At 39.3% G+C, this 17,685-nt stretch overlaps 1 protein-coding gene across 3 annotated transcripts in view; it reads right to left on the bottom strand.

Moving 5' to 3' along the window:
• Window positions 1-17,685, bottom strand: part of PRRG1 (proline rich and Gla domain 1) — a 211,276-nt gene that overhangs the window by 69,580 nt on the left and 124,011 nt on the right. For all 3 annotated transcript variants that reach the window (XM_084870520.1, XM_084870519.1, XM_084870521.1), the window contains exon 3: window positions 10,574-10,734. In XM_084870520.1, coding sequence (XP_084726646.1) covers window positions 10,574-10,734 — 161 coding nt within the window. The remainder of the gene's footprint in view (window positions 1-10,573; window positions 10,735-17,685) is intronic.

Below are 17,685 nucleotides of genomic sequence, written 5' to 3'. Positions count from 1 at the left end.
GAACAAACTCTTGGTTTCATTGTTTTGTGTGTGTGTGTTTTTATGTCTCTATGTCATTTATTTCTGCTCTTATCTATATTATCTCTTTCCTTCTGCTCAGTCTGGGCTTTTCTTGTTGCTCACTTTCAAATTCTTTGAGTTGTAGAGTTAGATGATTTATTATCAGTTTCTCTCCTTTTTTTTTTCTTTTTTTTTTTTCCTTTTCTTTTCTTTTTGAGGTAGGCCTGTAGAGCTATAAACTTCCCCCCTCAAGACTTCTTTCATTGTGTCCAATAGAATTTGGATTGTGTTTTTATTGTTATTATTTTCCAGGATATTTTTAATTTATTATTTTATTTCTTTGGTAACCTAATCATTGTTTAATAGAATGCTATTCAGCTTCCATGTGTTTTAATTTTTCAGATTGTTTTTATATTGTAGTTTATTTCTAATATTATGCCATTGTGGTGTGACAAAATGCTTGATATGATTTCAATCTTCTCGAGTTTAGAGAGAATTTTCTTGTGGTCTGTTTTTTAAAATGCCCCATTTGCATTTGAAAAGAACATATATTCCGTAGCTTTGGGGTGAAATGTTCTGACGATATCAATTAAGTCTGTCTGATCTAGTGCGTCATTTAGGATTGCTGTTTCTTTGCTGATTTTTTTGTCTACAGGATTTATCCAGTGATGTCAGTGGTGTATTAAAGTTCCATACTATGTTTATATTATTATTGACCTCTCCAATGATATTTTCCCGGAGGTGTTTTTTTGTTTGTTTGTTTGTTTGTTTGTTTGTTTGTTTTTAATGTATTTGTGTGCTCTTGAATTGGATGCATATATGTTTACCAGAGTTATATCCTCTTGTTGAATTGCTCCCTTTAGTACTGTGAGGTGGCCCACCTACCTTATCTCTTGTTACGCCCTTCACTTTATGGTATATTTTGTCATATATAATTATTGCTACCCCAGCTTTTAAAATTTCCATTTGTCTGAAAATTTATTTCCCATTCCTTCACTATCAGTCTCTGTGATTCCTTTATTTTGAGGTGGGTCTCTTGTAGACAGCAAATATATGGCCCATGTTTTCTTACCCATTGAGTCACTCTATGTCTTTTGATTAGAGCATTTAGTTCATTGACATTTAAGGTTATTATTAATAGGTACTTGTATTGTATGTAGCCATTTTTCTTCTTTACGCCTGTGTTCCTTTTTCTATTCCTTCTTTTTACAGCAGTCACTTTAACATTTCTTGCATTGTTGGCTTGGTGGCAATAAACCCCCTTATCCTTTTTGTGTATGTAAAGCTCCTCATCTCATCTTCAATTTTGAATAACAGTCTTGCTGGATAGAATATTCTTGGATTCAGTCCTTTGCTTTTCATCACTTTATAAATTTCCTTCCATTCTTTTCTGGTCTGATGTGTTTCTGTTGAAAAATCATCTAATAATCTAATGAGAGATCCCTTGTATATATAACATTCTATTGCTCTCTTGCAGCCTTTAAAATTCTCTCTTTAGCCGAAACCGGTTTGCCTCAGTGGATAGAGCGTCAGCCTGCAGACTGAAAGGTGCCAGGTTCGATTGTGGTCAAGGGCATGTACCTTGGTTGCGGGCACATCCCCAGTAGGGAGTGTGCAAGAGGCAGCTGATCGATGATTCTCTCTCATTGATGTTTCTAACTCTTTATCCTTCTCTCTTCCTCTCTGTAAAAAATCAATAAATATATATATTTTTTTAATTCTCTCTTTGTTCTGAACATTTGCCATAGTAATTATAACGTGTCTTGGAGTGGTTTTTTTCAGGTTCATCTTGTTTGTGACTCTCTGTGCTTGTGTGACTTATTTCTTTCCCACTAGTGGGAAGTTTTCTAACATTATTTCTTCAAATAGGTTTTCTAATCCTTGTTCTTCTTTCTGTTGTTCTGGCATCCCTATTATTAGTACGATGTTTCATTTCATGTTGTCTCATAGCTCCCTTAGGTTCTCCTCCTATATTTTATTCTTTTTCTCCAATTGCAGTTCAGTTTGGGTGTATTTTGCTTTCCTATTTTCTAATTCGCTAATTCAGTCTTCTGCTTCTCCTAGTCTACTGTTGAAACTTTCCATGGTGCTTTTTATTGCAGCTATATCACTCTTCATTTCATTTTAATTCTTACATAAGTTATTGATTTTTTTAGTCCATTTCTTCTTGATTCTTATATAAGTTGTTGATTTTTTTTCCTTCATCTGGTTTATGAACTGTTTTACACTTATTCTCAATTCTTTTTTTGACATATTGCATGCCTCTGTTTCACTTAGCTGATTTTCTGGTGCTTTCTCCTTCCTTTGCTTTGGAGGTTTCTTTGTCTACCCATTTTTTGTCTCACCGACTGATCTAGATGTTAAGTCATAGAGGGTCTGCTCCTTGGGCTGCAGTTGTTCCTTGTGTGGTTGCAGGAGCAGATGCTCCTCATTTGGCAGTGGCTTCTCTGGTGGGTACTTTTGCAGCAGTAGTGTCTCCTATGTCTGGTAGGGGATGTTGCTCACACAGCTGCTCTTCCTTGGACTGGGGTGTGTTGATCACAGGCTGCCGCTTCTCAGATGGGGGCATACTGTGAGTGGTTACTGCTCCTTGGATGGGGTTGGCTCCTTGCTTGTGCAGCTGTTGCTGCTAAGGTGGAATGAGTTGCACATTTGGCTGCTGCTCCTCGGACCAGTGCAAGCTGTGCAGGGCTGCTACTCCTTAGATGTGCTCCTGAATCTCCTTCTACTTGTATGGCTGTTGTTCTTTGGTCTGGGGTGGACGGCTTGGGAGGCTTCTGCTCCTTGAATGGGGACAGGTTGTTCATGGCACTGCTTTTCCTCATATGGGGGTGGGATGCTCACATAGCTGCTGCTTCTTGGATGGTAGGCTGTTTATGCGCCTGCTGCTCCTCAGACAGGCACAGGGTGTGGGCCGTGTACAGCTGCTGCTCTTCAGATGGGGGCAGATTGTGCAGGGCTGCCTCTCCTCAATCATGGGTGGCCTGCTTGTGTGGCTGCTTTTTGAATGTGGCAGACCACTTGTGTGGTTGCTGCTGCTTGGATAGGGGAGCAGGCTGTTCACACAGCTGATGCTCCTTGGACAGGGCAGGCCACATGAGGCTGCTCTTAGGCCAGGGGTGGGCTGATCATTGGCTATTGCTCCTTGGAGAGGAGTGGGCTACTCAAGTGTCTGCTACTCACATGGTTGCAATGTCCTGGGCTAAATCGTTGGGCCAGCCAGAGGGGAATGCTCTTCAGAACTCACAGGAGCCTGCACACAGGGTAGCTGGGGATTCATTGACCATGGGACCACAGCCAAGGTAGCAGATCTTTGGCAGGGGTGGCTTTTTCCAGGGATCCTCTGCTCTTCCTGGCTGCAAACTGTCTCACCAACTGAGTCTCCTTTGCCAATTCTGGTTGCATGTTCTTTGCTTCAGCTGCTCACCCTATTTGCTTCAGGACAAGGCTCTGGACATGTCCATCTATTTCGCCACTACTTTTCTCACCTCCATAGCATTCTTAATAACTTGAGTAATAAGAATCAAAGAAGGAAAAAAAAAGAATCAAAGAAGGTGATCTAGGGTTTTCCACCTCACTCATGGAGGAAAAAACAAAGTTTTGCTGCTGGAGGGGTTAAGAAATGTCATATCCTGCCCTAGCCAGGTTGGCTTAGTGGATAGAGCCTTGGCCTGCAGAATGCAGGGTCCGGGTTCAGTTCTGGTCAAGGGCATATACCTAGGTTGCAGGCTCCTCCCTGGCCAGGGCCCAGGTCAGGGCTCATGCAGGAGGCAACCAATTGAAGTGTCCCTGTCACATTGATATTTATCTCTGTCTTTCACTCTCTCTTCCATGCTCTCTAAAAATCAATGGAAAAATATCCTCATGTGAGAATAAAAAAAGACAGAAAGAAATATCATATCCTACAAAAGAGACATCTTGAGAATGCCTAAAGAAAATTGTCATTTTTCGTGGTGAAGGGTTTGGAGTCTATGTTGGTGAAAACACCTTTGTGGCCGGCAATGGCAACAGCAGTGGGGTGATGGGGGTAGCACCTTCCCCTGAAACAGCCTGTAGAGGAAGGCCATACTGCAGTTTAAGCCTTCTCCTGGCAGTAGGACATCCCTTGAGGGCTCCCGGACAGTGAGAGGGAGCAGGCTGGGCTGAGGGACACACCCCCTCCAGTGCACAAATTTCATGCACTGGGCCTCTAGTTTAATTATAGAATTTAAAAAATCATGGAGATATAATATACAGCATGGTGACAGTAACTATAGTTAATAATACTGTATTGTATATTTGAAAATTACTAAGAGAGTATATCTTATAATTTCTCATCACGAATAAAAATTGTGTGATGATGGATGTTAACTAAACTTATTGAGGCAATAATTTTACAACATATTTATATGTCAAATCATTACATTGTGCACCTAAAGCTAATATAATAGTGTATGCTAATTATATCTCAATTTTAAAATTATTGTTAAAAAAGAAAATAGGTGAAAGACATAACAGGAGATTTCACAAAAGAGAATATACAAATATCAAATAAGCACATAAAAAGTTGTTTGACATAATTAGCCATTAAGGAAATAGAAATTAAAATGTGATGTCCCTACACACCTATCAGAATTACTCAAACAAAACAGTAGCACCACCAAGTGCTGGCGAGTAATCAGAGAAGCTCGATCTCTCAACCACACTGGAGGAAATGTAAAATGGTAATTTGTACAATGACAAATTAGTTTGTCAGTGTTCTAAAGAAGTACATATATACAATCCAACAACTTTACACTCCCAGAGAAATAAAAAGTTATGTTCACATGGAAGCTTGTATATAAATATTTATAGCAGCTTTATTTGTAATAACCTCAAACTGGAAACAACTCATATGTCCCTGAAGGAGTGAATAGTTTTAAAAAAATATGATACATCCATACCATAGATTACTACTCAGCATGGATGTAAAAAACCAATATCAAAAGGTTTCATATTATATGATTCCATTTATAAAACATTCTTGCAATGACAGAATTACAGAGGTGAGGGAAAAGATTAGTGATTACAAAAAGTTAGAGATGGTGGGTTGGGAAAGGGGGAGGTATGACTATTAAGGAAGAATTTTATAAAACTGATGAACAAAAATAGAACCAGAGTCATAGAAGCATTGAATAGACTGTCCAACATATGAGGGAAGGTAAGGTTTGAGGGAGTAAGAGGTCAACCAAAGAATTTGTATGCATGCATATGAGCATAACCAATGAACACAGACAGTAGGGGGATGAGGGAAGATGCTGGGGGTGGGGGTGGCTGGGGAGAGGTCAATGGGGGAAAAGGAGACTTATGCAATAATTTAAACAATAAGGAACTTTAAAAAAAAAAGAATTTTGTGGTAGTGAAAAAATTCTGTATCTGTATTACTAGTTGTGATTATAGGATCTACACATGTGATAAAATGGCATAAAACTATACACAGAATGTGTACCAATGTCAGTTTCCTGTTTTTGATATCCTATATAATAAAAGGCTAATATGCAAATCAACTAAACAACAGAACAACTGGTCGCTATGATGTGCACTGACCATCAGGAGTCAGACACTCAAAGCAGGAGCTGTCCCTTGGTGGTCAGTGTGCTCCCACAGGGGAAGCACCCCTCAGCCAGAATCCAGGCTTACAGCTGGCAAATGCAGCAGCTGTGGCGGGAGCCTCTCCTGCTTCCGTGGCAGTAGGACATCCTCTGAGGAGTCCCGGACTGTAAGAGGGCACAGGCTGGGTTGAGGAACCCTCCACCCCAATGCACAACTGTCGTGTGCTGGGCCTCTAGTTGTACTATAATTATGTAAGATGGTAGCTATTGGGGAGAACTGGGTAAAGGTTACAAGGAGACTCTCTGATTTTCTGTGGATCTATAATAATCTCTGAATAAAAGGTTTAACAACACATAATGCATCCTTGAAAGTATAACTTAGACCTTTAGATTTCTTAAAACTCAAGTCAAAATAAATACATCTTTATTTAATTAAAAATCAATGGTTTTGTATATAAGTATTCATAGTAGCTTTATTTGTAATAACTATAAACTGGAAACAATCCCAATGTCTAAAAAACAAATGAACTATTGGTACATGTAGTATGTATGCATCTGAGCATAGTTATGCTGAGTGAAAGGAGTCATACAAAAAAGAGTACATAATGTATGACTTCATTTATAGAAAATTCTAGAAAATATAAATGAAAGAAGAAATTATATGGAGCAAGAAGGTACTTTTGGGGATGATAAATTTGTTTACTATCTTGATTGTGGTGATGGTTTTATATATATCCAATATAATAAAGAGCTAATATGCTAATTAGACTGAACAGCAGAACAACCATCTGGACAACCATCCAGATGAAACCAAGGCCACCACAGAAGTGAAGGCTGAGGCCCTTGCACAGATTCCGTGCATTGGGCCTCTAGTATATATATGTGTATATTTACCAAATTGATAAAATATGTATGGTTAATGGTATCTATATATATAAAAGCCCAGCAACCTTACAGCGGAACAACTGGACAACCAGAATGACTGGTTGTTGACTTTCACTGACCACCAGGAGGCAGAAGCTCAACGCACAAGCTGTCCCCTGGTGGTCAGTAAGATCCCACAGTGGAAGTGCCACTCATTTAAGCTGGGCTCATGGCTGGCGAGCACAGCAGCAGTACTGGAAGCCTTTCCTGCTCTCATGGCAGTGCTAAGGAGCTGTGAGCCAAGCAGTAAGGAGCAAGCAGGAGGGCAGTAAGGAGCAAGCAGGAGGGCAGTAAGGAGTGAACAAGTGGGTGGTTAGGAATGGCAAGCCAAGGAGTAAGGAGCAGGCAGGCAGGTGGTTAAGAGCGAGCAGGCAGGCAGTAAGGAGTGAACAGGCAGGTGGTTAGGAGCAAGCAGGCAGGTGGTTAGGAGCAAGGGGTCCCAGACCGTGAAAGGGATGTCTGACTGCTGTTTTAGGCCCCCTCAGAGTCCCAGATTGGGAGAGGGCACAGGCCAGGCTGAGGGAATTTTGTGCATTGGGTCCCTAGTGTCAATTATAATTCAATTAGAGAAAGATGACTGCCAATGCAAAGGCAGACTACAAGATAGTGTGTGAATGAGAGAAGGAAAAAAGTGTGTAGTTGCAGGGGAATGTTTGTTTCTGAGTTAAGTGAGAGCTATAACTCCAGGGGACTGTGAGGGATAGCCAGATGAGGCAGCCTCCACTGCTGCTGGGATCCCTCCTGGAGCAACTAGCTCTGATGTGGAGACAGCTACATCTTGAAGGGGAAAGTGGATGTTATTGGAAGCCTGAAAACACTGAGAATCTACAACACTAGCACCCACTGAATAGTGACAAATTCTGGAATACCCTAAAGATTCTACCAAAAACTATTAGACTTAATAAATCAATTTGGCAATGTAGCAGGATACAAAATTAACATCAATAAATCTACAGCAATTCTGTACACCAATAGTGAATTTACAGAGAGACTAAAAAAGCAATCCCATTTACCATCATACCAAAAAAATTAAGATATCTAGGAATAAACTTAACTAAGGAGGTAAAAGACCTATATGTGGAAAACTACAGGACACTGAAAAAAAAAAAATAGAGGAAGATGTAAACAGATGGAAGAACATACCATGTTCATGGATTGGTAGAATAAACATCATTAAAATGCCATATTACCCAAAGCAATCTATATATTCAATCCATTCCCCATTAAAATACCAATGGTATAATTCACAGACCTAGAAAGAACTCTACAAAAATTCACCTGGAATAAAAAGTCCCCAAACAGCCACAACAATCCTGACAAAGAAGAAGAAATTAGGAGAGATCTCAATACCAGATATCAAGCTGTATTTCAAAGCCACTGTTCTTAAAACAGCCTGGTACTGGCACAAGAACAGACATATAGACCAATGGCATAGAATAGAAAACCCAGAAATCAAGCCAAACTACTATGCTAAATTAATATTTGACAAAGGAGGCATGAACATACAATGGAGTCAAGACAATTTCTTTAATATATGTTGGGAAAATTGGACAGATACATGCAAAAAAAAAATGAAACTAGACCAGCAACGTACACCATACACAAAAATAAACTCAAAATGGATAACGGACTTAAACATAAGATGGGAAACCATAAAAATACTAGAGGCATCCACAGGCCAAGAAATCTCAGACACATGCCAAAGAAATGTCTTCACCAATACCGCTCCTAGGGCAATGGAAGCTAAAGGGAAAATAAACAAATGGGACTACATCAAAATAAAAAGTTTTTGCACAGCAAAAGAAACCATCAACAAAACAACAAGAAAGACCATTGTATGGGAGAACATATTTTCTTCTCCAACATTTACACAAGACTCATATAACCTAATAAAAGATAAATGATCCAATAAAACAAATGGGCAATGGACCCAAATAGATACTTTTCGAAAGAAGACAAAAGGAAGGCCAAGAGACATGCAAACATGCTCAAAGTCACTAATTATCTGAGCAATACCAATCAAAATGACAATTTGGTATCATCTCACACCTGTCAGAATGGCGATCATCAACAAATCAGCAAATGGCAAATGCTGGCAAGGATGCGGAGACAAAGGAACCCTTGTGTACTGCTGGTTGGAATGCAGATTGGTGCAGCCACTGTGGAGAACAGTATGGAGTTTTCTCAAAAAACTAAAAATGGAATTCCCATTTGACCCAGTGATCCCACTTCTAGGAATATATCCCAAGAAACTAGAAACACCAATCAGAAAGGATAAATGCACCCCTATTTTATAACAGCACAATTCATCATAGCTAAGATTTGGAAACAGCCCAAATGCCCATCAGCCAATGAGTGGATTAGAAAACTGTGGTACATCTACACCATGCAATACTACACTGCTATAAAAATGAAGGAATCCTTACCATTTGCAGCAGCATGGATGGAACTGGAGAGCATTATGTTAAGTGAAAATAACCAGGCAATTAAAGAAAAATACCACATGATATTACTCATTTATGGAAAATAAACAACATTATAACCTGATGAACAAAAAAAAATAGATACAGAGGCAAAAAAGCATTGAACATACTGTCAAATTACAGCAGGAAGGCTGGAGAGTGTAGGGGAGGGGTGGGGGAAAGAGATCAACCAAAGGACTTATGTACATGTATATGCATGTAGGCACAACCAATGGACACAAGATACTGCGGGGGTTGGAGGATGAGGGCATATGACAGTGGGTAGGGGAGGCTGAGGGAAAGTCAATGGGGGATATATGTACTACTATGTGTAATACTTTAAACAAAAACAACAACAAAAATACGGCCTTGGATTATGACACTCGTGCTGGTTTTCAGGAGACACCTGGCAGCTGCTTTTATATTGTTTCTTCCTTGTGGAGCATCTAGGGAGGTGAAGAGGCCACAGTGCCTGAGGCCAACTTCAGGAGGCCAGCAGTAGTGTCAGGATCATGCTGGTGGTGCAGGTCCATCGGTGCCTGGCCCATTCTCTAAAGATTGGACCTGCAGGACTACTGAGGGAGTGAGTGGCTGCCACCTGACTGATGTGCCATTAGGGCGTGTGGGTAAGCTAAGTGGTGCTCCCACTGAGGGAGTGCACTGACCACCAGGGGGCAGCTCCTGTGTTGAACGTCTTCCCCCTGGTGGTCACTGTGCATCATAGCAACTGCTCATTATGGTTGGTCAGGTCATTTGGTTGTTTGGTTGCTTAGTCTTTTATATAGATAGATAGATGATAGATTAGATAGATAGATAGATAGATAGATAGATAGATAGATAGATAGATAGATAGATAGATGATAGATAGATAGATGATAGATAGATGATAAATAGATAACGTTTAAAGACTCAGTAATAGAACAATGCTTAGGAACAACCTTGAGCTATTAGACCTTGAGCTTTTACTCCTGATTTCCTCTCTATCTATCAAGATAAAATCCCCTATCCTTAAAACTTCAATAAAATTTTACTTCTGTAATAAAATTTGATGTCCCTCTAACACATCTGACATCCCTTGTTTAGTATCAAGTGTTATTTTCATGGTACACAGGAATGCATGTTTGTATAAAGACTACCTCTGGCAATGCAATTTAGAAGTTCAAAGCAGTTCTATAGAATTTATACCACTGTGTTGTGCTTTTACCAAAGTATTTTCTTTGGTAGGAGAAGTAAAGCATTTTAAATTAGTGTCAATATATATTAGCTTCCTCCACAATTTCTCTCTGATTAGGCAGAGTAAAGGGATGATGTCAACTATAACTTTCCCTGAATGAAACTTCTTATGAAACAAACACTTGCTTCCCCTTGCTAAGATGACAAATCTCAGTTCAGCAGAGTCCTATGGAAACAGAACCTGCACAGTTAGGCCAACATACAGGGATGTGAATCTAGCCCTCTATCCACACAATAGTTTAAGTTAGATGCAACTTTCAGAGTTCTTCACAAGGGTAACTTTTAATTGCTAGCAATGCACACCATAAGGGGATGCAGATTTCAAACATATATCAAAAGGTAGGCAAATCTGTCAAAAAAATTTAAAAGTACCAACATACTTACAGTTTTTTCATTATTTTCAAACGCTTCTCTTGCTTCTTCAAATGTGCAGAATTCTTCTTTGCATTCACGCTCAATATTTCCCTGTCGTATTTCTTCAAAAAGTCCATTAGCTCTTGGGTAGCGTTTCAGTACCGAATTTGCTTTTCCTCCTGTGAGGAAAACTAAAAAGAGATACAATAATATGCATTCACTTGTAATAAAAAAATGTGTAAAGTTGATATACAAGATGAAAACTGCTAGATAGTCTTTAGAATACAGAGTCAACATCCTAAACCTCTTTCTGTGTGAATCAGCAATGAAGTAGCATTTAGCTCCAAACCATCACATCTGCCATATTCTTCATCAAATTAGTATGTCTTTTCAATAGCAGGTGTTCTGGGAAGGGATAGTGATATAGTTTACTATGTTATATTCAGACTTTAGCACATTCTTGCCAACTATGGGTGTTTAAATATAGTAATAATGATACCACCATCTATTTTTTAATAAATTTTATTGATTTTTTTTTTTTTTTTACAGAGAGGAAGGGAGAAGGATAGAGTTAGAAACATCGATGAGAGATAAACATTGGTTAGCTTCCTCCTGCATGCCCCCCACTGGGGATATGCCCACAAGTAAGGTACATGCTCTTGACCGGAATCAAACCAGGGATCCTTCAGTCTGCAGGCCGCCGCTCTCTCCACTGAGCTAAACCGGTTAGGGCTGATACCACCATCTATACTTATTATTTTAAGTTGGCACCCTGAGTTAACTCTGCTGTTGGACAGCATTAAGCAAATCAATATCCAGTCTCTAGACTATCAGTCTTTGTCCCTTAACTAAAAAACATAAAACTCAAAATGACCTAATGATATGAACCAAAAGGAGCTTTACTTGAATGAAAAACAAAGATGTGACAAAACAATATAAAAAATTAAGGTAAATTTAGCCATAATTCATTCCAAGGAATGCTAATAATAATTTTTTTTCTAAATTCACTTAAGTTAAACATATTGAGACATTTAAATATATTCAACCCCATTTTACTGTCCTTCAGAAAAAGAAAATTCTGAATGATCTAGAGGCATTTTACATAAACATTCAAAATGCACACTTATAATATCCAATAAAATAAAGGCAGGAGTTACACAGTTACAGAAAATTCATTTTATTTTTACATACTGATTCATTTATTTATTTATTTTTACAATTTAACTTTTTGTTGTTGTTGTTTGCTTGTTTTTTAAATATTTTTATTGATTTCAGAGAGGAAGGGAGAGGGAGAGAAAAATAGAAACATCAAGGTTGAGAGAGATTCATCGATAGGCTGCCTCCTGCACTCCTCACACTATGGAATGAGCCCCCAGCCTGGGCATGTGCCCTGACCAGAAATCAAACTGTTACCTCCTGGTTCATAGGTTGACATTCAAACACTGATCCATGCTGGCTGGGCTCATTTTAAAATATTTCAATTACATTCTCCTAAAAGTGTCATGTTTGTTTGCAGAGATACTAGAAATTAATCTCCGCTACTGCAAAAACAAATTAGAAAATTCCCTAATCTGGTATACTTCAAACATGGGGAAAAGCACATTACAGATCCTTCAAGATGTTTAAAAATGTCTATATGTTGTAAAGAATATATTGAAGTAAATAAAAAACAGTGAATGTTCTTTTTAAAATGACAATATCAATGAATTTAAGGTTTACTTCATTATAGAGATGTGTTTCACTTTATATGAGATATGGATTTATTACTGGTGATTCTTTAAATTATCCAAATTGATACCAGCTAGATGAACCTATATTAGATTGAAAACTATGGTGGACTTCCATAAGAGTTTCCTTCTTTATGTACCTCAGAAGGTTAACCATCTATAAAATGAATCAGAGTGATAAAACATCATTAGAAGAAATCTATAAAATTGTGGTAAGTGGTATGAAGGAAACTAAAAGGCTGATATTGATGAGATTAAGAAAATCAATGGAGAGTAGAAAATGGAGGCTGAATAGGAAGACGTGTCAGGCACTTTGTCTCAGGGCCAGGCTGGAAATACAACTAAAAAGGAAAACATTCACCTGGAATTTCCAGCTGAGGAGGTGACTTATAACAAAGAAAAACAGAAGGCACCTAGAAACCTGTAGGAAAAGTGAGATTAAGAGGGGGTGGGGTGCCCAGAGCATACACAGCAGCCTGTGGCAGCAGTGGTGACTGAGGAGCAGCACCTCTGGACCCACAGTGGCATGACCTGCAGTGACCATATCACCCAAGGTGCTAAGAAAACTAGCAAGACTGATGGTGGCAGTAGAGTCTAGACATGGCAGAACAGAGCCACTGGGGATAAAGCTGCATATTTTATTCCCTTTACTTTTTTCTTTTTTATCCCTAAACACAGAGCATAGGAGCTTTCATTTGCCACTACACACCAAAGGCAGGGAAGGAGGCATGGACTTGAGTTGCCTGAGGAGAGGTGGGGAAGGGAAGCAGGACAGGGAGACTTGGAAAAGTAGTAGCCAGAAGTCCTGCATTGGAATGTTCTTAGGCTTCCAAACTGAAATGGCCATTTTCCCTGGGAAGAGCTACCTTCTCCCAACACCCAGAGTGTAGGTGAAGGACAAAAACCCTGCCTTAGGTAATACAGCCTGCCACACCTTGAACTTTGAACTTTACTGAGGAAACAAAGGCAGAGACCAAGCTTATGGGTCTGAACACATTCAAGGAGCCATCAGTGATTGGAGTGGAAAGGGGTCAATTGCCCCACTATTCTAGGAACCAGGATAATAAAAACTCCAGGGTCCCAGATGACCCCATTGGTCAGTAGCAACTGGAAAACAATTTAAAAAGCAAGAGCATCTAAGGGAGCTTTGGGACAACATGAAATGAAACGTCATCTGCATAATAGGGGTGCAAGAAGGAGAAGAGGCTGAGCAAGGGATAGAAAACTTGTTTGAAGAAATAATGACAGAAAACTTCCCTGACTTTGAGAAAAGTCATACAAGTCCATGAAGCATAGAGACTCCCAATCAAGATAATCCCGAAAAGACCAACATCAAGACACATCATCATTAAATTGACTGACAAACATAAAAGACAGAGAATCTTAAAGACTGCAAGAGACAAAAAGTTACCTACAAGGGATCTCTCATTAGACTATTAACTGATTTCTCAATAGAAACACATCAGGCCAGAAGGGAATGGAATGAAGTATACAAAGTGATACAAAACAAGGGATTAAATCTAAGAATATACTATCAAGCAGGGCTATCATTCAAAATTGAAGGTGAAAACAGGAGATTCGCAGACAAAAAAAAGGCTAAGGGAGTTTATTACCACTAAGCCAATAATGTAAGAAATGGTAAAGGGACAGTTATAAAAAAAGAAATAAAAATGGAAGAAAGAACACAGTCATAAAAAATAAAAATGGCAACAAACAAGTACATATAATAAAACTTTAAATGTAAATGCTCCAATCAAAAATCATAGGGGAGATGAATAGATAAGAAAACATGATATATATATATATATATATATATATATATATATATATACTGTCTACAAGAAACCCACCTCAGAACAAATGACTCACACAGACTGAAAGTGAAGGAATGACAAAATTTTCAAAGCAAATGGAAAAAAAAAAAAAAAGCTGGGGTAGCAATACTTATATCTGAAATAATAGACCTCAAAGTGAAGGCCAGCACTTCAAGCCTCAGAGAGAAGGCAGGGTAGGATAGGGTATGGGCGGGGCGGGGGGGCACAAGACATCAACCAAAGGACTTGTATTCATACATATAATCATAACCAAAAGACACTGACAGTAGGGGATTTGTGCAATGGGGGGTGGCTGGAAAGAAGTCAGTGGGGGGAAAGGAAACATATGTAATACTTTCAACAATAAATAATTTAAATTAAAAAGATACCATTGCAGACCTCAAAAAAAACCACACAAATAAATAAATAAAACAAAACAAAACAAAACAAAAAACAACAACAAAAGAGATAAGGAAGGCCACTTTATAATACTAAAGGGATCAATAAAATAACAGGATATAAGTCTGGTAAACATATATGCACCTAATATAGGAATATCTAAATATATTAAAAAATTCTGGAGGCTATCATGTGAGAGAGTGACAGCAATGTAATCATAGTAGGGGACTTTAATACTCCACTAACATCACTGGATAAATCTTCTAGAAAAAAAAAATCAACAAGGAAACAGCAATCCTAAATTACACTCTAGAACAGAAGGAACTGATTTACATCTCTAGAATATTCTATCCTAAACCTATGGAATATCCATTCTTCTCAAGTGCACATAAGGTTGGGGGGGGGGTGACCAAGTGTCCCACCTCTGCTGAGGGGTGCATGCGTCTGTCCTAGGAGCTGCAGCTGATGGAGAGGGAGGCTATGGCTCTATGAGTTGCTAATGAGAGCCTCCCTGCAACCACAGTACTCCATGTTCTCAACAAGGCGGTAGCACAGGATCATGTACAACACGAAAAAAAAAGCATCCTATTCCCAACTTGTTCACAGATTTTTATTTCTGTTATCTATATTCCCAATGAGTCCACAAATACATTTGGAAAAAGAAAAAAAAATTGTACATGATATGACTGCATCTTTAGAAAACCCAAGTGATCACAAGTAGAACACTTTTAACACCTAATGAACCAAATATACTGATGATCAAAAATAGATCCCGAGACACAGATGCATGAACAGATTGTGGAACCTCAGAGGGAAGGTGGGGGAGGGTGAGTGGGTGGGAAGAGATCAACCAATGGCCTGTGTACATTTATGCATCACCCCTGGACACAGACAATGGGTGGTGAGGGCCTGAGGGGGGGATTGTAGGATGGAAAAGGTTAATGGGGGAAAAGGGGACCTATGTAAAACTTTCAACAATATTTAATAAAAAGAGTAAAAAATAAAGTAGAAAAGTAAATAAAAGCCAAGAAGAATTATTTTAATACTAGAGGCACCTGGCCTCTAGTATTAAAATAAAAAGCTTCTGCACTGCAAAAGCTTCTGCACCCAACTGCCCTGGTTGGGTGGATCCATTGGTTGGAGCTTTGTCCTGTACATTGAAAGTTTGCGGGTTTCAACCCAGGTCAGATTGTGTGAAAGAGGCCACTGAGCAAGTGGTGCCTGAAGGAGGGAGGGTCCTTGGACATAAACACAGTCCAGGCTTGGCCCATAATCCCAGGCCCATCCTCTGCTGGGTGAGACCAGACCTTCCAGCTTCCTGTGGAGTCCCCGGTTTCTGAGTCATAAGGCCGCTTCCCCATGTTTCCCAGAATGCACTGTTCAGTAACCATCTATACTAATAGAAGGGTAATGTGCTAATTAGACCGGTGACCAGACATCTTTCGGATGTTTGACTTCCTTCTGAACAAAGCCACAGAGGTGGGGCCAAGGCAGAGGCAGTTAGGGGCGATCAGGTGGGCTGGGGAGGGCAGTTGGGGGCCATCAGGCAGCAGTTGGGGGCCATCAGTCCAGCAGAGGAGGGCAGTCGGGAACCATCAGACCTGCAGGGGAGAGCAGTTGGGGGCCATCAGGCTGGCAGGGGAGCAGTTAGGTGGTGATCACATTGGCAGCAGGTAAGCAGTTAGGAGCCAGCAGTCCAGGATAGTGAGAGGGATGTCCAACTACCAGTTTAGGACCTATCCCGCAAGGATCCCAGATTGGAGAGGTTGCAAACCCCCCCACCCTGTGCATGAATTTCATGCACCTGGCCTCTAGTATTAAAATAAAAAGCTTCTGCACTGCAAAAGAAATCATCAACAAAATAACAAGAGAGCAGCATGGGTAAACATATTGGCTATGTGGATTGGAGTGGGCTATAAGAAGTTAGTTGGATGCAGGCCTGCCGAAGCCGGTTTGGCTCAGTGGTAGAGCGTCAGTCTGCGGACTGAAAGGTCCCAGGTTCAATTCCGGTCAAGGGCATGTACATTGGTTGCGGGCACATCCCCGGTAGGGGGTGTGCAAGAGGCAGCTGGTCGATATTTCTCTCTCATCGACATTTCTAGCTCTCTATTCCTCTCTCCTCCTCTCTGTAAAAAATCAATAAAATATATTTTAAAAAAAAAAAAAGAAGTTAGTTGGGGCCGAGACCGGTTTGGCTCAATGGATAGAGTGTCGGCTTGGGGACTGAAGGGTCCTGGGTTCGATTCCGGTCAAGGGCATGTACCTTGGTTGCCGGCATATCCCCAGTAGGGGGTGTGCAAGAGGCAGCTGATCGATGACTCTCTCTCATTGATGTTTCTAGCTCTCTATCTCTCTCCCTTCCTCTCTGTACAAAATCAATAAAATATATTATAAAAAAAAAAGAAGTTAGTTGGGGAAAAAGGAGGACCTATGTAACACTTTAAACAATAAAGTTTAATGAAAAGAATGCCAGTGAAATTTTCTGGTAGTGCCTCTCACAGTTTGGCAGCATCACAGTCTCCTAAAGGTCCTATTATCAAAGAAATTGCAAGACCCATGTCCCAGAATTTCTGATTCCATAAGTCTGGGTAAGGCCATGAAGTTGAATTTCTAAGTTCATAGGTAATGCTGGGTGCTGCTCTTCCTACTTCCACAGTTTGAGAATCACTACATATTTAAAAAATATATATTTACTATATGACTTTTAAGGGCCCTTAATATATATTTAATATATGTTTGTAAATCTCCAGAAAAGGAACATGACACATGCATTTGTCATTTATTTGACTATGGTACCCTTTTGTAGGAGATTTTTCACTGAATTAACAACTTCCTAGCCATTGTTCTTATTTATACCCTCCTCTATATAACAAGGTCAACTAATACATAAAGACAGAAAATGATTTCAATTAAGTCTTACATTTTCCAGGATAAATATGTCTAGTTCCTTCATCAATTTCTCATGTAAAATATATAGGAGTATTTACATCATATTTATCTCATAAAATAATGTCCTACATTGAGTACAATACTCTAATTGTGGTCTGAGAAGTCTAAAAACTGATTAGAACTATCTGTTTCCTTGTAATAATACACAATAGATATGTTAATGTAGTCTAACATATCCTTGGCTTTTGGGACAGTTTTCTTTTTTTTTTTTTTAATGAAGTAAGTTTTATTTTATTTTATTTTATTTTATTTT

Source organism: Pipistrellus hanaki, assembly GCF_964339955.1.
Source record: "Pipistrellus hanaki genome assembly, chromosome: X".
Classification (NCBI taxonomy): Eukaryota; Metazoa; Chordata; class Mammalia; order Chiroptera; family Vespertilionidae; genus Pipistrellus; species Pipistrellus hanaki.
The sequence above is the reverse complement of the archived record's forward strand: the minus strand, read 5'-3'. Positions and strand labels throughout refer to the sequence as shown.